General features: G+C 38.5%; 1 protein-coding gene and 1 non-coding gene across 6 annotated transcripts in view; one reads left to right on the top strand and one right to left on the bottom strand.

Moving 5' to 3' along the window:
• Positions 1-24,131, bottom strand: part of TMOD3 (tropomodulin 3) — a 96,556-nt gene that overhangs the window by 31,416 nt on the left and 41,009 nt on the right. For 4 of the 5 annotated variants that reach the window (XM_088839608.1, XM_055437377.2, XM_055437378.2 and 1 more), the window contains exons 2-3: positions 22,669-22,864; positions 15,965-16,121 (exon numbers count right to left, since the gene is read on the bottom strand). In XM_088839608.1, coding sequence (XP_088695734.1) covers positions 15,965-16,121; positions 22,669-22,794 — 283 coding nt within the window. In that variant the 5' untranslated portion in view covers positions 22,795-22,864. Of the gene's footprint in view, positions 1-15,964; positions 16,122-22,668; positions 22,865-24,131 lie in introns of those variants that run through there. The other variant, XM_088839609.1, reaches the window with a different exon arrangement.
• On the top strand, positions 12,134-12,205 carry TRNAR-ACG (transfer RNA arginine (anticodon ACG)). Its single transcript has one exon. It is a non-coding gene; the product is annotated as a tRNA-Arg (tRNA).

Genomic DNA, 24,131 nt, shown 5'->3' with positions numbered 1-24,131 from the left:
TCAATTGAATTTCTATCAATACAAGGATATCAAGACAATTCAATTGAGCAAGAGTTGTCTTTTCAACAAATGGTGCTGGGACAATAGCAAAAGAACAAAGTTGGACCCTTATATCTTATACCTTACAAAAATAATAATTCAAGATCTAAATATCAGAGCTAAAACACTAAAAACAAACAAACATAAGAGTAAATCTCCATGACCTTGAATGAGGCGATGATTTTTTAGATATAACACAAAACTACAAGCAACAGAAGAAAAAATAAATTGGACTATATAAAAATCTAAAACTTTTGCAGGGTAATTGACACCACCAAGAATGCGAAAAGACAAGCTCTGGAATGAGAGAAACCAATTTCAAATCACATATTTGATAAAAAATCTAGAATATACAAAGAATGCTGCTGCTGCTAAGTCACTTCAGTAGTGTCCGACTCTGTGTGACCCCATAGACAGAAGCCCACCAGGCTACCCCATCCCTGGGATTCTCCAGGCAAGAACACTGGAGTGGGTTGCCATTTCCTTCTCCAATACAAAGAATATTTATCAATAATAAATCAAATATATATTGACTGACAGAAATCAGCAATAAAAAGACATCGATTTAAAAATAGGCAAAGGATTTGAAGAAACATTTATCTAAAGAAGATATCAGATGTCTATGAGCACATGAAAAAATGCTCAATACCATTAGTCATTCAGTTCAGTTCAGTTCAGTTCAGTCGTTAGGATAATGCAAATCAAAACCACAATGAGTGTTATCACTTCACAGCTACAAAGACGGCTATAATCAAAAAGACAAGAGTTGACCAGGATGCAGAGAAATTAGAACCCTAATACTGGCTCACTGGAAAAGACTCTGATGCTGGGAAAGGTTGGGGGCGGGAGGAGAAGGGGACGACAGAGAATGAGATGGCTGGATGGCATCACCGACTCTGTGGACATGAGTTTGAGTGAACTCCGGGAGTTGGTGATGGACAGGGAGGCCTGGCGTGCTGTGATTCATGGGGTCACGGAGAGTCGGACACAACTGAGCGACTGAACTGAACTGAACTGGTGGTGGGAATGTAAAATGGCACAGCCACTTTAGAAAACAATTTGGCAGTTCTTCACATTGCTAAAAAACAGTCGCCATATGACCCAGCGATTTCACTAGTAGGTAAAAACAGCAATTTGTACACAGGAGAACAGAAAGCAGGTTGTGTGCTCAGTCGCTCAGATGTGTCCGACTCTGTGACCACATGGTTTTCTCAGCAAGAATACTGGAGTGGATTGTCATTTCCTCCTCCAGGGGATCTTCCCACCCCAGAGATGGAGCCCACAGAATTGGCAGGGGTATTCTTTACCACTGAGCCACCTGGGAATCACAAATGTTCACAGCAGCATCATTCCTAATAGCTAAAAAGTTGAAACAATTCAAACGTTCATCAAGTGATGAACAGATAAACAAAGTGTGTGTTTCCATACAATGAAATATTATTGATCCATATAAAAAGGAATGAATCACTGATACCACTAAAACACAGATGAAATTCCCAACCCAAACATCAGGCTAAGTGAAGGAAATCAGTCGGAAACACATATTGTATGATTGCATTTATTTGAAACGTTCAGAACAGGCAAATTTAGAGAAAAAGTTGATGAGTGGTCTCCTAGGGCTGGAGCGTTTCAGTGAGGAGTACAGATTGGCTGCTCATGGTTTAAGGTATCTTTCAGGGATAATAAAAACGTTCTAAACTTAAGACTGTGCTGATTGTGGCACAACTCTGTGAATGTACTAAAAACCATTGAGTTGTACAGTTTACATGGGTAAATTTTATTATATGGGTTGCATCTTAATAAAGATGTTTTTTGAAAAAACACTAAGGGACTGCAAGGAGATCCAACCAGTCCATCCTAAAGGAGATCAGTCCTGGGTGAACTCCAATACTTTGGCCACCTGATGCGAAGAACTGACTCATTTGAAAAGACCCTGATGCTGGGAAAGATTGAGGGCATGAGGAGAAGGGGACGACAGAGGATGAGATGGTTGGATGGCATCACCGTCTCAATGGACATGGGTTTCAATGGACTCTGGGAGTTGGTGATGGACAGGGAGGCCCTGTGTGCTGCGGTTTATGGGGTTGCAAAGAGTTGGACATGACTGAGCGACTGAACTGAACTGAAGGGGCTGATGTATTAAATAAGGGCTCTTTTTTTTTTTTTGGTCTTTTTTGAGTAAATTATAAAGATTTTTAAAAAAGGTAATTTTCTGAGACACATTCCGCCAGACAGTGTGTGTGTCAAAATCAGCTGTTTTCTGAGAAGTACACAGTTAACAAACTGCTTGATCAATTCCATATTAATAGAAAATGCCTTTGTAAACATGGGTGTTAATTTAGTCTCATATAAATGAGATTTAAGTTACAAATCTTAATTGCTAAGAGATGCTGATAAATAGATCTCCATTATAATAATTAATGTGATATGTGCCCTCAACATCTTACAGGATGAGTGAAATGCTCAGCTTTTATTCGATGTACACTTATTATGTAGGGGTGTAGAGGGTGTGTGTGTGTGTGTGTGTGTGTTTGCAGTGGGTAGGAAAATGCATAATTTGATACTACTTTTATCCAAAACCATCTAACAAACTTCATTAGTGTACTATTTTTATTATGATCATCTTCCTTCTGATGTGTTTTTTCAAATCATGGATTCTCAATCTCAGTCTGATAAAATGATTTAACACATATAAAGCAACTGGTATATAGTAAACACAATAGACCCATGTTAATCCTTTATTCTTATTTTCTCTGGAATTTCTTGCATGTGTATGTGAGAGAGATGGACAGTCCTGGAGTACCGAAAATCATTAAGTCCCAAGTGTCTATATCCATGATTCTTTAATCATGGATATTTTTGAAAATGCTCCCTATATGGTTCTCATTTTTACCTACTCATGTTGATTAAGTGGTAATCCATATGATTACAGCTCTTAAAAGATTAGGATGAGTAACCTGTACTAATTTTACTTTTTCTCTCCTTGAAACATAGTCAGAAAGCCCTGACTTCTAACTTTTAATATTTGTATTTATTTGAAATAGTACAATGTCTAAAAAAATGGCTATTCACTTCTATTCTTCAGTACACAGCATTCTATCTAATGACTTTAATTTCCTTATTTAACAAAGCAATGTCTAAAGCGGATTTTTTTAAAAACTGAAATTAGAGTTCTTTACACTGTAGCAAAATGTGAAAATAAGGAATGATAAGATCATAAAAAATCTTTGGCCACTCCCAAATACAATAAAACAAAAGCAGGGTTATGACTCTTGGTTGCTAAGAATGTTAAAATAGCTCAGTAATGTTTCTGCAACTATAAAATGGCAGTTAAGGAAATAGAAGAAACCAAGATAAAATTTATATAATAGTAGTTGAAATATAGGCATTTATCCAGACTGTGTTTGTGCCAAGAGGAGAAAAGAAAAAAAAAGGAATATTTTGCCAAGACCCTTGTTATTGTTCCAAAAAATCAGTAAAATATTACGAACCATATTAACAATTTTATTGCCAGGACCTTTCTTCAAAAGCCCTCATCTCTTCTGCTCTGATATTAAGTTACAACTACCAGAATGTTAAGTATTGTCTTTGTCATGGTCCTATCCTTGCTCAGTATAAAAAGTACAATAAACAGAAACAGAGTCGTCTCTTAGTTATTTCATTTAAATAGAGAAAGACTCTAGCTAATTTTACTACATGTATGTTTATAAGCTACACTGTTCCAGAAAAGATTTAAGGGAACTCGGCCACTATAATGTCCATAGGGGATTTAGGGACAGTTTTATGATAGGAAGTGTACAAACCTGAAATCAAACAAACCAAAGGACCAGGGGGCAGACTCTGGAGAGGAATTTTTGTTTTGATCCAGTAGCACCCATGACACCTGCTCAATATTATAATATGATCACCAATATATGCCTCGTTTTTTGGTCATTTAAAAAAATTTATTTATTTAATTTCCGGCTGTACTGGGCCCAGTGCACAGACTTCTCATGTGGCAGCTCCTCCTGTTGCAGCGTGCAGGCTCTAGGGCGTGCGGGGTCAGTAGTTGTGCTGCACAGACTTAGCTGCTCGGCAGCGTGAGGGATCTTCCTGGACCAGGGATCAAACTCACGTCCCCTGCACTGGCAGGCAGATTTCCAACCACTGGATCACCAGAAAAGTCCCAATAAATGCCTCTTTATTCAACAAATGCTTAGTGAGCTTGTATAGTCTAGATAATGAGCCAGAAAGACAGCATATGGAAAATAAGAGGTTCTTTTCTTGGAGGAGCTTATACTCCAGTTGAGGAAATCACGCATCTATAGTATGTGATCCTGGAGTCTTCCATTTCTGGCCAACATGGAGGAATCGGGTCAGGATTTACCCGTGATTGCATGCCAAAAAGGGCAAAATATAAGGAAGAGGTTTTGAAGACACTGATCATCAGGCAAAAGAGAACAGTGATCCCTAAGGGGTGAGAAACAGAGTGAGCGCCATGACTGCCCAGGTTACTGTCTGGAGAAGAGAACCCAGGCTGCAGCACAGGGAACAACCCAGGTAGAGCCTGGGGAACTTTCTGAACCAAGGAGACGCAGCTGAAGCCCAGAAAGACAAGGGCAGTCAGTGTTTATAGGACAGAGCATCAGAGAGGGAAGAGTTACACAGAGAGCACACTCTGGAGAACTGCAGAGGGCTGCCTCTAACATTCAGCAGAGTACAGATCAGCACATGCGAATGATGAAACTACCTTGGGAAAGAACCACTGAAAAGATTAGAAATAACAGTGCACAGGCTCGTGCAGGGCTGGGCATAGAACGTTCTCCCACTGACCTGCCTGGAAAACCTCATAATTCACAGGGAACTGGGTTCAGTTCAGTCGCTCAGTCATGTCTGACGCTTTAGGACCCCATGGACTGCAGCATGCCAGGCCTCCCTGTCCATCACCAACTCCTGGAGTTTACGCAAACTCATGTCCGTTGAGTCGATGATGCCAACCAACTATCTCATCCTCTGTCGTCCCCTTCTCTTCCCGCCTTCAATCTTTCCCTGCATCAGGGTCTTTTCAAATGAGTCAGTTCTTCACATCAGGTGGCCAAAGTATTGGAGTTTCAGCTTCAGCATAAGTCCTTCCAATGCATATTCAGGACTGACTTCCTTTAGGACAGACTGGTTGGATCTCTGTGCTGTCCAAGGGACTCTTTAGAGTCTTTTCCAATACCACAGTTCAAAAGTATTATTTCTTCTGCGCAGTGGGTAGGGAACTTAGAAGGGTCTCTCTTGCCTCAGTAGTGGAGAAAAGATGAGCCCTAAACTGAACACAGCTCTAGTCCCACCTAACAAATCTTAAAAAGCAAGACCCCAAAGGATCAAATTGTTTCCAAGTAACCTAGTCATGTTTCAGAATGAAACTCAAGAACTATTTGTAAGTCAAATATCCTGCAGTCAAAAACTTAAAATTCATAATGTCTGGCATTCAAATTACCAGCATGCAAAGTAGGGGAATTCAATCCATAAGGAAGAGAAAAAAAAAATCAATGTATTAAAACTGACTTGGCAATATGTTTCATATGTTCAAAAGGTTATGTAGAGACATTGAAAATATGAAACAAAAAAAAAAAGAGGAAAAGGAACAAAGAACTGACAGGACAAATAGAAAAGGATACACTATGCTAACACTAATCAAAAGAAAGCAATATTGGTTATATTAATATCAGATAAAGTAGATTTCAGAGTGAGAACATTACCAGGGATAAAGAAGGTCACTTAATAATGACAAAATGGGTAATTCATCAAGAGAATATAACAAGCTTAAATCAATTAAAATGAAAAACCTAATATTAGAGCCTCACAGTGCAAGATTCTGGAACAACAAAAATCAAAATTCTGCAGTAAGTAAATTATATACAGACACCTTGGAGAGAAAGGAATATCCAGAGCAGGTATGTTTATTCAGGGAAAGTTTTCCATAAAACATGAACAGTCCATTGGGCTAACTCCTCACTCCAAAGGAGTAGCAAGTGAAATCATTCAAAAGATACAATGACCACTCTGCAAAGGGGATGCCTGCATCTGCATGACTAAGTAGCCCAGTCTACTGGGCTGAGAATACCATTTTCTAGAGGTATATAAATGACATTTACAACTCACGAAATTTGAGCATAAAAATAGGCTCAGTCTTTATTCTGAAGTTAGTGGAAAACAACTGCCCACTGCCAGTTACATAATCCTGCTGATTGATTTAGGCAGTTTATAATTATGATCTTCTGGTTTAACTAAAGAATCAGATCTGCCTTTTCTCCACAAGGAAATCATGTACTCAGCAAGATGACAGAAGCATCTTTCAGAAAAGAGTGACTATAGTCAGTTTTCTGGAAGGCTAAGGTAACTGTGAATAAAGAATCTGAAAAGTTTATGAGAAACCCTTGTTTAAGGCAATCGGTTAAATTCACCTTTAGTAAGTTAAGCAGAGCAGGGCGTAGGAGTCTTGAGAAGAAAACCCAAGGGAATTCCTTTATCAGGAGAGGAAGGGAAAGCACCAGAAAGAAGAGATGTCCACCCTAAGGGCCAACTTAGAGTACAGGTGTGCTCTTCAAGGAGGGGAGGAACCCAAACTGGTGGGCATCAGTGGCTTGAATGGAGGCATTTTTGATGGTGCACTGGAGTGAGCGTACAAGGTACAACAGGCGTCAGTCTATGAAATAAGAGAAAATGAGGGGAAAAAAGTCTTAGGCTAGGTTAGGTAAGGGGGAAGTGTGATATTAGAAGTGGGGAGGAAGACTCCTGGCAAAGCAAAATGAAGTGAGAGTCAGTAAAAAATATTGAAAACTGGGTTCAAATATCCCTCTAAGTGTTAAATCCATGGCCAGGCTCTAAGCCTTATCTATCCTGGAGACAGAATACTCAATGTATATAAAAAGAAGATGAGAAATAACCACCAGTCAAAACTCTGAGTTTCCAACATTCTCAAAAGTGAGAAAAGAGCTGGATGAATATTCTCCTTCGCCCTTGGTCTATGCCTCAGTTACATCTTTTGTGACATTTCAAGGAGAAAGAGGTAAAAAGCTTCCCAACATTTTAACATGTACCGTCAAGTAAAAGGAGCATTATATTACAATTATGCTGTTTTAATTTTCTTAAATATTTAGTTTCTCAACATTCTGAACATAGTAGGCTCATAAGAAAGATATTTCCATTAATCTTTACCAAGATTACTTGATACCATGATACCATTCCTACCTCAAGCTGGTTAGATTTCAATTAGGCAGTTCAGTCACTCAGTAGTGTCCGATCCCATGGACTGCAGCATGTCAGGCCTCCCTGTCCATCACCAACTCCTGGAGCTTGCTCAAACTCATGTTCATCGAGTCGGTGATGCCATCTAACCATCTCATACTCTGTTATCCCCTTCTCCTCCTGCCTCCAATCTCTCCCAGCATTAGGGTCTGTTTCAATGAGTCAGTTCCTTGTATCAGGTGACCAAAGTACTGGAGTTTCAGCATCAGTCCTTCAAATGGATATTCAGGACTGATTTCCTTTAGGATGGACTGGTTGGATCTACTTGCTGTCCAAAGGACGCTCAAGAGTCTTCTCCAATTGCTTCAAAAGCAGCAATTCTTCAGCACTTAGCTTTCTTTATAGTTCAACTCTTACATCCATACATGACTACTGGAAAAACCACAGCCTTGACTAGACGGACCTTTGTTGGCAAAGCAATGTCTCTGCTTTTCAATATGCTGTCTAGGTTGCTTTTCTTCCAAGGGGCAAGCGTCTTTTAATTTCATGGCTGCAGTCACCACCTGCAGTGATTTTGGAGCCCCCAAATATAAAGGCTGTCACTGTTTCCCATCTATTTGCCATGAAAAGTGGTGGGACCAGATGCCATGATCTTAGTTCTCTTAATGTTGAGTTTTCAGCCAACTTTTTCACTTTCCTCTTTCACTTTCATGAAGAGGCTCTTTAGTCCTTTGCTTTCTGCCATAAGGTTGGTGTCATCTGCATATCTGAGGTTTTATATTTTCCCCAGGAATCTTGATTCCAGCTTGTGCTTCGTCCAGTCTCGCATTTTGCATGACGTACTCTGCATATAAGTTAAATTAGCAGGGTGACAATATACAGCCTCGACATACTCCTTTCCCAATTTGGAACCAGTCCATTGTTCCATGTCTGGTTCTAACTGTTGCTTCTTGACCTGCATTCAGATTTCTCAGGAGGCAGGTCAGGTGGTCTGGTATTCCCATCTCTTGAAGAATTTTCCACAGTTTGTTATGATCCACACAGGCTTTGGCATAAGTCAATAAAGCAGATGTTTTTCTGGAACTCTCTAGCTTTTTCTATGATCCAGATGTTGGCAATCTGATTTCTGGTCCTCTGCCTTTCCTAAATCCAGCTTGAAATCTGGAAATTCTCGGTTCATGTACCGTTGAAGCCTAGCTTGGAGAATTTTGAGCATTACTTTGCTAGCATGTAAGATGAGTGCAATTGTGTGGCAGTTTGAACATTCTTTGGCATTGCCTTTCTTTGGGACTGGAATGAAAACTGACCCTTCCCAGTCCTGTGGCCACTGCTGAGTTTTCCAAATTTGCTAGCATATTGAGTGCAGCACTTTCACAGCTTCATCTTTTAGGATTTGAAATAGCTCAACTGGAATTCCATCACCTCCACTAGCTTTGTTTGCAGTGATGCTTCCTAAGGCTCATTTGACTTCGCTTTCCAGGATCAGCACAAGATGGTTAGATTTAGATGACCTTAATATATGTGTATTGTGGATTCTAATGTAAACAATGCACTTAAAAACAATCTTGAATGTATCTTTTGACAGCTGTGCCTTATTGGCTGCCTAATACCTTCTTCTTGCTGTCAAAAAAACTAAAATTATTAAAAGCAGAACATTTATTAGTGTAGGACAAAACATTCTTCAAATGCATTGAAGATATAATGCCTTAAAATTCACCTAATTAGGATTAACTCCTCCTTCTCAGATTTTGACCTATGCTTTTAATTCCATAAAATGTACAACTATAATTATTTCAAAAATCATAAATTGAAATTACTAATTTATTTCCATATAACAGCCCTTAAGTATTCTTACTCTGTAGGTCTTTTCAAGGCATTTTGAGATCATCCAGAAAGATGAAATCTGGCATGAGTATACAGTTTTTGTTCATGGTCAAAAATCATGAAATGTCTAATTTTCAATTTTATGGGGATTCACTTTCGTCACACTAGTTCTGTATAATTTTTGCTCCAGAAAGACAGTGTGCCTTTAAGTGAAAAAGTAACAAGTATAATTAATCATCATCTAGTCTCGGAATATGAAAAAGTAGTTGGATAACTATTCCTTTTAGCAGTTTCCAATTTTTTTCTTTAAAAAAGAATTGAGTCACCTGATTGATCTTTTAAAATAATTTACAATGAAAGATTCCTATGAGATTTTAGAAAGAGCTGGAAGGAGCTCAAGAAACTGAGTGAATTGCTATAACATTCCCTGGCACAGAAAGCTAATTCTGCCAGTGGGGACTGAACTCTGAGACCAGTCATCTTAGTAAGAAAAATGACTTAGAGACTAATGGCACATTTTATGGATTCTTATCTAGTGTGAGCACAGCAAAAAAGTAAGATGTTTTTATTTCTTAATAGGTTTGCAAAATTGTTTTAAGAAGAACCAGGAGACCTCTTCTGTCTAGGAAGACACCTTTCATCTGAAAGTCTATCTCCTGTGAAATAAGGCATTAAGAAACCTGGGACTCAACCCAGGTGTTCAGGTAACAGGTCACTGGAGAGGCAGCTTAAAAAAACAAACTTCTGAATTTCCAGAGCTAAGGAGCGGATTCACATTTAGCTTGATTGAAAGGTATGCTAATGCGATGTAGATAATTTATTCTGAATGTGACCAAGATCTTGGGGATGAGACCCAAAGAAAGAAAGGCAGATTAGTGACTATGGATAACCAAGGCCAACTAACTTAAGGATGAGATCCAGGGTGGCTTTAAAAAGCCTAGAGCCATCTTTTAGCTGTATTTCAAAACAGAGCTCTATAACCAAAGTTCACCAATTGACGAAGATAAACTTGTCCTTTCTTAGGTCTATGACACTTGTAACACGGTTTTTAAGGCTTGGCTCCATCAAGTGTGGGTGGTAGTGTTTTCTTCCATCAGATAGAGTATTGAAACTATTATCTCTGGGTTTCCCTGATGGTCCAATGGTTAAGAATCCACCTTATAATGCATGGGACACCAGTTTGATTCCTAGTTTGGGAAGATGCCACATACTGTGGAGCAATTAAGCCCATGCACTCAAAACTACTGAGTCCGAGCTCTAGAGCCCATACGCTGTAACTACTGAGCCCAGGTGCCTCAGAGCTTATGCTCTGCAACAAAAGAAGTCACTGCAATGAGAAGTCCACTCAACTCAACTAGAGAGGCGCCCCCATTTGCTGCAATCAGAGAAAGCCTGCATCAGCAATGGAAATCCACCACAGCCAAAATATAAAATAAATCAATAAATCTTTAAAAACATAAACACAGACTCTTATGTTTACGGCTCTGAACCACTCCTCCATGACAGAGAATGGAAATCTCTTATTTGGTAACAACTCCATATGATCCTGTACAATGATTACACTATAAAAGATTTTTAACACTGATTTCACTATATTCATGAACAAATTTGATCCTCTCAAAAACTATATGAAGTACGCAGGGCAGATATGCAGGCTATATGATTCCATCTACACAAATGTCACAATAAGCAGAACTAATGACTGTATTAAAAGTTACGATGGTGGTTACCTTTGGGAAGAAGAAAGACAAGTGACTGGGAGGAAGCATGAAGGGACCTTCTGGAGGTGCTGATGTCTTGACCTGGCTGGTGATTACATGGGTGTGCTCACTATATAGTTCATTGATTTGTATCCTCCTTATGTGGGCATATTCTGTAACCATGTTACACTTCAATAAAAAGTTTATTATTTTTTAAAATGATGTGGTGCTAATCACTGCATCATAGCTGCCTGTAAATAGTACTGAATAGACATACATGGTGAAAGAAGCAGTAAAAATACTGAATGTATTATAAAATGAAAACCACTAATTGTGAATGCAAAATTATCTTTTAATTCAGCCAGTTCCATTTATTTCACACCCATTTACAATGCAAAGTTAAAAATAAGAAAAAAGATTATATATAAAAGGAAACAAAAACTATTATAGTTAAGGATATAATATTTTTTTTTATCGTCACCATTCCCCACCTCTATCATTTCTCCCTTTTGATATATTCTTATTTCCCACAATTCTCCCCCTTCTTTCCTATCTCCTCTAACTCTCCAAGATCTTTTTCGAGATAACTGGAGATGATGAAACAAGAACATGCTGGGGAGCTTCCTGGGTCAGCTGAGGACAAATGCAGCTCTTTCACATCTTATTTTCTCTTCTTGTCCTCAAATTCCATATTCTTCCCAGCATATCTTTCTCACATCTCTCCTTTTGTTTCTTACATCTGTTCTTCTTTCTCATTATACACCCTGAGTCCACATGAAAAGCACATAATTGTAAAAAACAGTCTTGTAAAATTATGTTCCTCTATATAAATAGGACTGAAGCTTTAAATAGTGTTACAGGTATGGCTGTACGTATGAAAATATAGGCAGCAGTCTTTTCTTTGACAAATGCAAAGAAATTGATGCTTTTTCTGTCTTTGTGATTTTCCACATTTCAAAACTAGGCATTGGCATTGGTTTTCAATGCCTTTTCTGGCCCTCAAACACCTGAGGAACATGACATATCCAGCACTAACAGCAGTGTGATGGTTAATTTTATATGCCAATTTGGCTGAGCATGGTGCCCAGCTATTGGGTCAAATATTATTCTAGAAGTTTCTGTGAAAGCATTTTTTTGGATGAGATTAACATTGAAACCAGTAGTCTTTGAGAAAGCAATAATGTGGTGGGTCTTACTATCAGTTAATGGCCTTAACAGAACAAAGGCTGATCTTCTCTGAGAGCAAGAAGGAATTTTGACAGAAGACTGCCTTTGGGCTAGAACTGTAACTTTTCCCTGGGTCCAGCCTGCCAGCCTATTTGGCAGATTTTAGACTTACTAAGCCTCCATAGATTTCCCTGGTGGCTCAGACGGTACAGCATCTGCCTACGATGCAGGAGACCCGGGTTCGATTCCTGGGTGGGGAAGATGCCCTGGAGAAGGAAATGGCAACCAACTCCAGTACTCTCGCCTGGAAAATCCCATGGATGGAGGAGCCTGGTGGGATACAGTCCATGGGGTCACAAAGAGTTGGCCATGACTGGGCGACTTAATCACATGAGCTCAATTTCTTATAATAAATCTATTTTCACTGAGGAAGCAACCTCTTATACAGCTGCATCAAAGAATAAAATACTTAGGAACAAACCTGCCTAAGGAGGTAATAGACCTGTACTCAGAAAACTTTAAGACAATGAGGAAAGATACTGAAGACAACACAAACAGCTGGGATGACATACTATGTTCATGAATTCAAATAATTAATATTGTTAAAATGACCATACTCCCCAAGGCTATCGACAGATTCAATACAATCCCTATCAAAATATCAAAGGCATTTTTTCTTTTTTACAGAATTACAACAAATAATTTTAAAATTTATACGGAAACACAAAAGACCCCCTAACAGCTAAAACAATCTTGAGAAAGAAAAATTAAGCTGGAGGAATCAGGCTCCCTTGACCTCAGACTATACTACAAAGCCACAGGCATCAAAACAGTATGGTGTTGGCACAAAAAGAGAAACATAGATCAAATCAAAAGAATAGAGCCCATAAATAAACCCACGCACTTAAGGTCAACTCTTCTGTGATAAAAGAGGCAAGAATATGCAACAGAGAAAAGACAGTCTCTTCAGTAAGTGGTGCTGGGGAAACTAGACAGTTACCTGTAAAATAATGTAATTACAACATTCTCTAATACCATATACAAAAATAAACTCAAAATGGATTAAAGACCTAAATGTATGACTAGAAACCATAAAAATTCCCAGAAGAAAACATACACAGAACACTCTTTGATATAAATCCTAGCAGTCCTTTTTTGGATCTGTCCCCTAAGGCAAAGGAAAAGCAAAAATAAACAAAAGGATGCAATTAAACTTAAAAGCTTTTTGCACAGCAAAGGAAATCACCAACTAGATGAAAAGACAATCTACTGAATGGGAAAAATTATCTGCAAATAATATGACTGATAAAGGGTTACTACCCAAAATACATAAATAGCTCATAAAACACAACATCAAAAAAAAAATTAAAAATGGACAAAAGGCCTAAAGAGACATTTTTCCAAAGAAGACAAACAGATGGCCAACAGGCACATCTCAACATCATTAATCATCAGAGAAATGCAAATTAAAATCATAATGAGATATCACATCACACTTGTCAGAATGACTACCATCAAAAAGAATACAAATAACAAAAGTTGGTGAGGATATAGAGAAAAGGGAACCCTTGGTGAGAATGTAAATTTGGGTAGCCACTGTGGAAAATAGTATGGAGGTTCCTCAAAAAACTGCAAACAGAATTCCACTATATGATCCAGCAATTCCACTCCTGGGTATATATCTGAAAAAAATAAAAACGCTAATCCAAAAAGATATATGCACTCAGTATTCACAGCAGCATTATTTTATAAAACAACAGCCAAGATATGGAAGCAACCTAAGTGTTCATCAACAAATGAACGGAATACTACTCAGCTGAAAAAAAAAAAAGAATGAAATCTTGCCATCTGAAACAAAACGGATAAACTTGGATGGTATTATGCTTAGTGAAAATAAGTCAGACAGACAAAGACAAATACTGTATGTTATCACTTACATGTAGAATCTAAAAAATAGAGAATACACTAGTGAATATAACAAAAAAGAAGCAGACTCACAGATACAGAAGACAAACTAGTAGTTACCAGCAGGAGAAGACAGGGGGAGGGGAAAAATAGGACAGGGTATTAACAGGCATAAACTACTATGTGTGGGCTTCCCAGGTAGCACAGTGGTAAAGAATCTGCCTGCCAATGCAGGAGATTCAAGAGACATGGGTTTGATTCCTGGGTCAGGAAGATCCCCTGGAGCAGGAAATGGCAACCCATTCCGGTATTCTTGCCTGAAAAATTTTATAGACAGAGGAGTCTGGTGTGCTACAATCCATGGGGTTGCAAAGAGGCAGATACAAATGAACACACAGACACACACATTAGGTATAAAATAAACAGGTTACAAGGATATACTGTACAGCACAGGGAATATAGTTAATACTTTTAATAACCAAATGAAGCATCGCCTTTAAAAATGTGAATCAACTGAGGCCTTAAATGTAGTAGACTTTACATAAAAAGGAAAAGCAATGAGTATACAAGTGACAGCCAGTTTAAGAAGTTAGCAAGATAAACAGAATAATCATAAATAAAAGAAAGCACCTAATATATACCAGGTATTAATGCACTAAAAATAAAGATAAAATTGAGTGCATAATGTTTTCCATATCCTGTAGGTAATAAGACTTTGTATTTTTGTTATCTTTCTGTAATGATGTTGTTTTTAAATGCCATGTACTCAGTGAGTGATATAAACACATTGTAAATTTCAGTTTTCAAATAAAATTTACCAAAAAATAGATAAATAAATAAAAATGTGAATCACTGTGTTGTATACCTGAAACTTATATTTCGTATATCAACTATACCTCAATTTTCACAAAAAGGAATGAATGAACAAATGAATAAATAAATTTGTCTCTACACACAGACATACACATCTTTTTGGTTCTCTTTCTCTGTAGAACACTGACAAATATAAGTATATAAGTAATGTACTGATTCTCAACTAGAGATGAGGGAGATGTAAGGTTGATAGAAAGAGCAAAGGAGTTGGGGATAATAGATAATTGTGAAAAGGCCTGATGCAGACTTTGTGAATACTGATTCAAACGCCATTCACAACGTTTATCTATTACAGAGATGAACATGTTAAAATGAATTTTCTACCTTTGCCTGAAGCTAAGAGGTAACCCTGTGACAGAGTTGTGGCCATATTCTTGAGAATGGCTTTCTTCCTGAATAAAAAGCTAAAGCCTCACTAGGCGAAAGCACCATGCTCTAACCATTCTCCCTGCCTGGTCTACTAAGGATTCAGATGTAAAAAAAGTGCCTGGAAGAACTGAAGATCAGCTCTACTGCTGCCACCATTCCCCAGTGTTCCATGTACAGTATTCTCAACACAAGAGCAAACAGAATCTGGCTTCTCAGGCCAACCTGTATTGAAAGCTGAGAAACTTAACCTATTTCATGTTAAATATTATTATATAGAGAGCTTTAAAAAACATAGTTGTACTCGTTCTCCACTGAGGCTAGCTAAGGTCAAAATCTTCAGTGGGAAGGACCTGGTCTTGAAGAATTTCCCAAAAATAATAATTATGAAGCACTGATAATTAAAATTATAATGGTTATGAATCATTGAATTAATAAAGAAGGCTATAGGATCTTAAAAAGAGTCTTTGAAAATATGACCTGAATTTTTTTTAATGGCATTCCACTTTAAACTAAGAGTTAGGATTGAGTGGCACTTTGACATCACTGCATTATATAATGTAGTATTGCATTTAAAATTTTACCTCAGTTAACTTTTAGTATTTGTTACAATTGAGAATTAAAGAGTTCCTCAGAGAACTAAAAATCACTATGTAATAAAACCTCACTAAAAAATCATTAACAAGGAACTTATGGGCCAAGTTATTGAACGTAAGAGAAATGCCCAAATTACCTAATAATTTTTAAAGTCAACAGTATTAATCTTTGAGGCTATCCATGATGCAGCTTTAAAAACATTTTCTCCAATTCTACCTATAAGAAAAAAAATAAATTGCTATTGAATCATGTTTTGTGCTTCAAAGTTTTGTACTTACCTTTTTTTTCTCCAGTGTAGGGCACATAGTCTTCCCTGTCCTTATGCTCCAAAGCTTCCTTCTCCAGATATGAAAGGAGGTGTTCTCGATCAAACGGCCCTGTGGCAGACTTTGATGTCTGGTTCTTCTGCCGGAACCCTGCAGGCAGAAGGGCGTTCTGCCAAAGAGAATGAATCAGCCATTATGACCAGCAAGAACGCTAACGCTGTATGCGTCCAGATGTTACCCATCTAAGAAAGAATTATAGACTAGAATGAGATGTAGGCATTAAAGACTTCATTACAGAGTTTGAGGGCAGCAACATAAAAGTATTCCAAATGAAGCTTTTTAAAATTAGGTAAAATTAACTTACACTATTATTTAAATAGGCACATTCGTCTCTTCTTCAGAGAGTATTCTACTAGTAGGAAACACCCTTTATTTTTTAAGCGTCCTGGGACAGTAATAAAAAATAGTTTGTGATGCTTAATAACAGCTCAACATATATGTACACACAAAAAATATTGTAACATTCATTGCAAAAGAATTATAATGACTACATACATCATAGTCCTTCATAATGTCTATTTCATCGTAAAGATTTTTTTTCATAAGAAAAATATGTATACACACAGTATATCTATATAGGATATCAGGCAATTAACACTTACTTGTGTTTAAACACAATATGTTCAACTTCTATGTGTACGTATGTGTGCATACATTGGCACTAGGATGTACTTGCAGCAACCACTGTCATTGGCTACTCATGCACTAAGACACTCAGAGATTCTTACGGCAAGAGTTATATTCTTAGGTTTCCACATGGGTACAGCCTTTTTGAGTGCACGGAGCAACTGACAGTTGGGGGAGAGGTGGGAGGCGATGAACTAAAGTTGTCTCTTTTAGGTCCTACATTGTATTTTCACTAAGCCCGAGAATAACAAGCAGTGACTAGATAATGTGAGGGACACCCTTCTGCTTGTCAAAAACCAAAGAGGTGATATTACCTTGTCTCACAGTCCTTAAGTATTCTTTGCTTTGAAAATGGGAGGCAGACAAAAAGTCACATAAAAGGGCCAACTCTGTTCCAAAGTACCTCCCAATATCCGTGAGGATGTTTAATCTCCTGGCTGTTATAAGATCATTTTTCATTGGGGTAATTTTATATGGATAATGATAAAAATAAATTTTCATTATATAACTAAAAATATGGTCAGTCAGTCAGTCAGTCAGTTTAGTCGCTCAATCGTGTCCGACTCTTTGCAACCCCATGAATCACAGCACACCAGGTCTCCCTGTCTATCACCAACTCCCGGAGTTCACTCAAACTCATATCCATCAAGTCGGTGATGCCATCCAGCCATCTCATTCTCTGTCGTCCCCGTCTCCTCCCGCCCCTAATCCCTCCCAGGATCAGAATCTATTCCAGTGAGTCAACTCTTCGCATGAGGTGGCCAAAGTATTGCAGTTTCAGCTATTGCAGTTTCAGTATTGCATCAGGCACTTCAACTCTGGCCATTTGCTGAAATCCATAATAATTTTCATAAAATTCATCTTTTGTGTTTTCCTCATGTAATATTGCATGTATTACACAGAAAGTTCGTCTTTCAAGATGAAATACAAAAGAGATCTGTTCCTAAGCACGCACAAAAAATGTTTCTACAACACAAAACTGTCTATAAGAACAAAAAAAAAGAAACACAAGGTTTCTACCCTCTGGCTTTGAAATCAAGGCAAGAGCTTCACATGAGGAATCCATTCCCAACCAACCATCCTACCATTTTTACTTCCTAAAGAACTGTCTAACTTTCCTCCGTCTCTAGCACAATTACTCTGGTCTAAATATCAATAACTTCAGATATGCAGATGATACCACCCTTATGGCAGAAAGTGAAGAGGACCTAAAAAGCCTCTTGATGAAAGTGAAAGAAAAGAGTGAAAAAGTTGGCTTAAAGCTCAACATTCAGAAAACTAAGATCATGGCATCTGGTCCCATCACTTCATGGAAAATAGATGGGGAAACAGTGTCAGACTTCATTTTTTTGGGCTCCAAAATCACTGCGGATGCTGATTGCAGCCATGAAATTAAAAGACGCTTACTCCTTGGAAGGAAAGTTATGACCAACCTAGACAGCATATTAAAAAGCAGAGACATTACTTTGCCAACAAAGGTCCATCTAGTCAAGGCTATGGTTTTTCCCGTGGTCATGTATGGATGTGAGGGTTGGACTGTGAAGAAAGCTGATCGCCGAAGAATTGATGCTTTTGAACTGTGGTGTTGGAGAAGACTCTTGAGAGTCCCTTGGACTGCAAGCAGATCCAACCAGTCCATCCTAAAGGAGATCTGTCCTGGGTGTTCATTGGAAGGACTGATGCTAAAGCTGAAACTCCAATACTTTGGCCACCTCATAAGAAGAGTTGACTCACTGGAAAAGAGTCTGATGCTGGGAAGGATTGGGGGTGGGAGGAGAAGGGGACAACAGAGAATGAGATGGCTGGATGGCATCACCGACTCGATGGACATGAGTTTGGGTAAACTCCGGGAGTTGGTGATGGACAGGGAGGCCTGGCGTGCTGCGATTCATGGGGTCGCAAAGAGTTGGACACGACTGAGCGACTGAACTGAACTGAACACTATGATCCAAGCTGGGATGGAAAATTGCATAGGCCTCTCAACTGGTCTCCCTGGATTCGTTGCCAAATACTCTTCAACCTTCACTCCCACTCCATCCCCCCATCCTAGAGGTTATCCCAGCCTCACCTCACACACCCTACCCTCTCCATTCTAGCTACATCAGCCCTTGTTCCTCCCTTTTACCTGCCATATACTTCCTTCCCTGGGATGCTCTGTCCATCCTTTTCTGTTATTCATTTTTCAGAATGCAGCTTCATCCCTCCACGGAAAGCTTTTCCTAACCTCCCATTATATACTCTTGTATGGCATGATTATTTGATTAATGTCTAATTCCCCCTACTCCTACCAGCCTGTCTTCTGAGGGCAAAGACCACACTTGTTTAGATCACTCTTGCATCCCTAAGCCTAGCATAGTATCTGAGATATATAGGTTGCTTCCCACCCCCAATAATTATTGAATAAAGACTTTAAAAATACATTTATTTTATTTATTCATTTAGCTGTACCAGGTCCCAGTTACAGCACTCAGCATCTTCGTTGCGGCATATGGGATCTTTAGTTGTGGCATGAGGGATATTTAGCTGCCCCATGTGGGACCTAGTTTCCTGACCAGGGATTGAACCTGTGCCCCTTGCATTGAGAGCATGGAGTCTTAGCCACTGGACCACCAGGGAAGTCCCTGAATAAAGATTTGAGAATACTTTTTAAAAAAAGATTGTTTTGATGTTGACCATTTCAAAGTCTTTACTGAATTTGTTACAGCACTGCTTCTGTTTTATATTCTGATTCTTTTGGGCTCAAAGCATGTGGGATCTTACCTATTGGACAAAGTCCCAAGGATATTTTTAAAGAAAAATGCTCATTAAGGCAAATTAATACAAGCTATTTCCCTTCACCATCAATAAGACCCTTATACATATACTGCTATTTCATGGTGGTAGCAATAGAGTTGCAGTGTTCCATCTGCCTATTCAAGCCCGTACAGGTTTTAAATGATATATTAGCTGGAATCCTGGCTCCTTAAATACAGTCTTTGACCACAAAATAAATGAGCACTATCTGGCTTTGGAGGCCAAAAGCTAAAGCTTTATTAGAAGTACACTTTAATCTAGTAAGTTAATAGATCATAATTGCTTAACAGATAAAAATCTATTTTATCTATTAATAAATAGATAAAAATCTCATTAAAATGACATGCTTCTCCCTTACAGTGAAATGCTATTGTAATAATTAATTTCCAGTTTAGAATTGAAAAAATAGCTTTTGCCTAGACTGATTGGCTGTCTTTTGGAGACAGAAGTTTCAAAAAAAACAGATAAGTTAGCAAATAAGTAAACTGAATGTAGCATAAGGAAAGTAAAATAGCCAGCCCTCCAAAATATTTATAATGAGATATTATATTCACATTGCATCAAGCTGTCAATAAACATCACTGTTCTTCTAATCTCAACCAATAGTACCAGGGGTGGGGGAGTCATAACTAGGATTGGGGAGTTTACAAAATACATCCAAAAGTTAGAACTCAAGTCTCTCCATACAAGAAGCAGGCCATGGATTTCCAAATAAGAAAATAAAAGCCATCAGCTTTTAGACCTACAGCATAAGGCACAAATTAAAGGGGACTCACTGGCATTTAACAGAAAGACCACTAGACTCTACCAGGCATCAATCAGATAGTGAAGGATCTAGTCTCAGGTCTTTCCATAATTGTAAAACTGAAGCAAGTCACCTAACTTTTTGTTTTCTATCTGTGAAACAGAGGACAAGAGCTAGATCAATTTTTCTCAACTAAGGGTGTTTTTGTTCCCCAAGGGATGACTGGCAATATCTGGAAATATTTTTGATTGTCACAACTGGTAGGAAAGCATGTTAACCATATTTTAAATTTTCTGTATTTTATGATGCTTTGACATAGTGGGGGCCTTGCTAATCCTGGAAAGACCGCCCTTCGCAGGGCTAAGCAGTTCCTAGGGATAGCAAACAACTCTGTCTGTCATCAGTGTGTCTTTCATACGAAAACCATAGACTATATCCCCAACCACCTCTTTTACCTCTCCCACATGAAGCCAATACTTGCTGTGCCCTAAATTGGCCCAGGACCAGATATCAGATAACTAGAAGCCACTCCTGTAGCCCAGAGACACTGAAATTATTCAAACTGCCCAATCCTAAGCTTGCCCACACTTGCTTACTCTGTCTCACCTGTTTTTTCCCCTGGAAAGCACAATAAAATTCTAGGCCATACTTGCTCCTCATTCCTTCTGACTCCTGGCCAACCCATTGCTTCCCCTGGTGGCCCTGTGCAGCTTGGTGTGCCTCCTGCTGTTGGGAACTGTAAGTAATAAACTCTTCTTTCACGTAAGTTCTTTTTACATGTCATCTTACCAGACCTGATTAAAACAAAATCCCAGGTACATTTTAAAACAGGAGGGTGTGCTATTAGTATGTAGTGAGCAGAGGTCTAGGATGCTGCTAAACATCCCATAATGCCTCAGACAGCCCACAGCAAAGAATTCAGTTCAGTGGCTCAGTCGTGTCCGACTCTCCGTGACCCCATGAATCACAGCACGCCAGGCCTCCCTGTCCATCACCAACTCCCGGAGTTCACTCAAACTCATGTCCACAGAGTCGGTGATGCCATCCAGCCATCTCATTCTCTGTCGTCCCCTTCTCCTCCCGCCCCCAACCTTTCCCAGCATCAGAGTCTTTTCCAGTGAGTCAACTCGTCGCATGAGGTGGCCAAAGTATTGCAGTTTCAAGTGCCAAGGTTGAGAAACTCTGGACTAGATGAAAGCTTATGTTCCTACTGTTTGATTCAAATAGGTCTGACAGGTTGAAATGCCTGGGGAAGATTCTGCTGTGACGTGCAAAAGAGCACTGTTATTCTGAGTTATCCTACAGTCTTGGATGTACTAAAAAATCTTCCTTACAATAACAATTATGGTTAAGGGATCTGATCTGTATGCGACGAGTTGACTCACTGGAAAAGACTCTGATGCTGGGAGGGTTTGGGGGTGGGAGGAGACGGGGACGACAGAGAATGAGATGGCTGGATGGCATCACCGACTCGATGGACAAGAGTTTGAGTGAACTCTGGGAGTTGGTGATGGACAAGGAGGCCTGGCGTGCTGTGATTCATGGGGTTGCAAAGAGTCGGACATGACTGAGCGACTGAACTGAACAGACACATTAACCAAGTGCTGAAGTAATGCTGAGAATAGGAGTGTAAGGTGCAATAAAAATTAAAAAATATTCTAGCAGAAAATAAATGTGTGGTAGTGAAAAGAACACTTTCATAAAACAAACTCTACCACAATCCATAAAAGGCACTAAAAATCAACGTTTTGGCATAATAAAATATGGTAAAGAAAAGAAGCCCAGCAAATAGTCATTACCTTCAGATTAGGGAGCCATAAACTCAGTGTTCTCCCCTCACTGCCACTTACCTTCACCCCCCCAACAGCTGCTGCCCCCTGAAACATACCAGGGATTAATAATTCAAGGATCAAGGGTCTCTACCTTATCCTTAAGTAATGTACAAGATAAACAACATCCATTTTGCAAAACAAAACATATATTCAGGTCTGCTTTACATGGATTGTAGTACTGCCCAGAGTCTACTGAGATCTATCCTACCAATGACTGGAAACTGTGATCCAGTTTGTTCAGCATCTTTCAGAAAGGTAAGCATTAGATTTAAGGTCATGAAGAACCTTCTAGAGACACTTTCTACACTGCAACCATTCTGGTATAGAAGCCCTGAAGAGGCACAGAGGCTGGCATATGCTGTATTCTACCCAAAACATTATTCCCTGCCCAGAGAGAGAAGATTTCTTAAAAGGGAGAAAATTTTGGGATATGTTTGAAAATACAAACGTTGTAAAAAATGCTTAGACGAGTTATGTTATTAGAGATACAAGGCAAAAGTGGGGGAACTGGGAAGGAGGCAAAAGTTCATTTGGATAAAGAGGAGGAGTAGGAGGGCAGTATCAGGGAAGTCATGAAAAAGATAAGTGCTTGAAGGCAGCTACTTAGTATCAAAGGGTTTGAAAAATTATTTCATTTCTCTTTATGATGTAGCACCTACCTCAGGGTCAAGATCATCCAGAACAGTTTCCAGTTGTTTCAGTTCTATTTCTGATAGATTCTCAAGGAGCTCATCTTCATCCAGGTCCTTGTATTTTTCTAAGTCCTTCCGGAAAGACAGTGCCATGGTTTGCAGTAGAGGAAGTCACTTAATTTTTGCTATCCAGTACAGTGAGAAGTGATTTTTTTTCTCAAAACTATGAAGAGAAAACAAAAACATTTAAAATGTTATGTCATGTCCACCTTACTTCAATCTATTCTAGGTTAAATTAAATGTAATTTCCATGTGTCATAAATTCTTTGACCATATATCATGCACTACCCTCCTCTATGAATCATTAAATACCTTTACCTTTTGCCTTTTGTTGACAAAAAGCAACCAAAAGAAAACAGAAAGCCATAACTAGGAAGAAAGAGGTGAAGGAGTGAATAAAATTCAAATCCATTAAAACAGCTTCTTGATAGTACTTAGATTTCCGGATAACTGAGTTTTAGGGGGGAAGAACTTATGTATCAAAATATAATTTTTTCCATCAATGGTTTTCAAATGATTGCTACCAGAGTACTTTGTTTAAGTACAGTATGTTTGAGGTATGCTTGTTTTGTTGTAAACTGCTTAGAAGAACATTATTTTCTGACTCAATGTAGAGAGGATATTAATATAGTCTCCACAGGAGAAGTGGCCATTGGAAAAAAATGAGAAGGTGCGTTTAAAAAATATTTTTGATAAGGTATTTTTTCCTTCTAATTATATTTTGCTGCATAATGAAAATAATACATTTATTTGGCAAGGTAATCTAGGTTCCAAGTTGAAATAAAATTCTGAAGAAAGTGTACTGATTATTTTTAAAATGTGAAATATTATATATATTCTAAACAATACACACTAACATTTTTATTAGGAAAAGGCATCTTTAAAGGAAAATAAAAAACAACATAGCATTCTGAAAATGCTTTAGTAAAACACAATACTATGCTGTGATATGTCATCCACTGACCGGAAAGATTGGTCAGGTGGGTCTGGTGATAGGAAAGGATCTCCACCATTTCCTCACCATGTCCATCACTCCCAAACATCATCTTTCCAGATACAGCAGGACTGTACCACAGGAAAAACAATACTTAAAATAAGTACCACAAAAAGTGTGAAATAAAAATGAAGTATTTCTATAATGAAGTATTTCTAGCCACATATGTGGATCATTTGTCTCACAAATGTTTCTGTGTGATTAAGAAATAATCCTGAGACTTAGTGATGTGGCTAAATTTTTCTCAGTTGTAAAACGCCCAGTACTTCAAAGCTGGGATACACTTCCTACTCCCTTCTCCCAATTTTTCCTAACTTAATACTTTTACTAATACATTTTCCTCCTCAAACTAGTAACATTTTATGAATCCTTTTATGTGTTTTCATCTCCTACGAAGAAAGGAAGGTTCACTACAGGGGTCTGTCAGCTAGCAAAC

The sequence above is a fragment of the Moschus berezovskii genome, chromosome 9, assembly GCF_049115385.1.
Source record: "Moschus berezovskii isolate FMDL1 chromosome 9, NW_MosBer_1.0, whole genome shotgun sequence".
In the NCBI taxonomy this organism is placed as follows: Eukaryota; Metazoa; Chordata; class Mammalia; order Artiodactyla; family Moschidae; genus Moschus; species Moschus berezovskii.
Note: the sequence above shows the minus strand (reverse complement) of the source record. Positions and strands in the feature narration are given on the sequence as shown.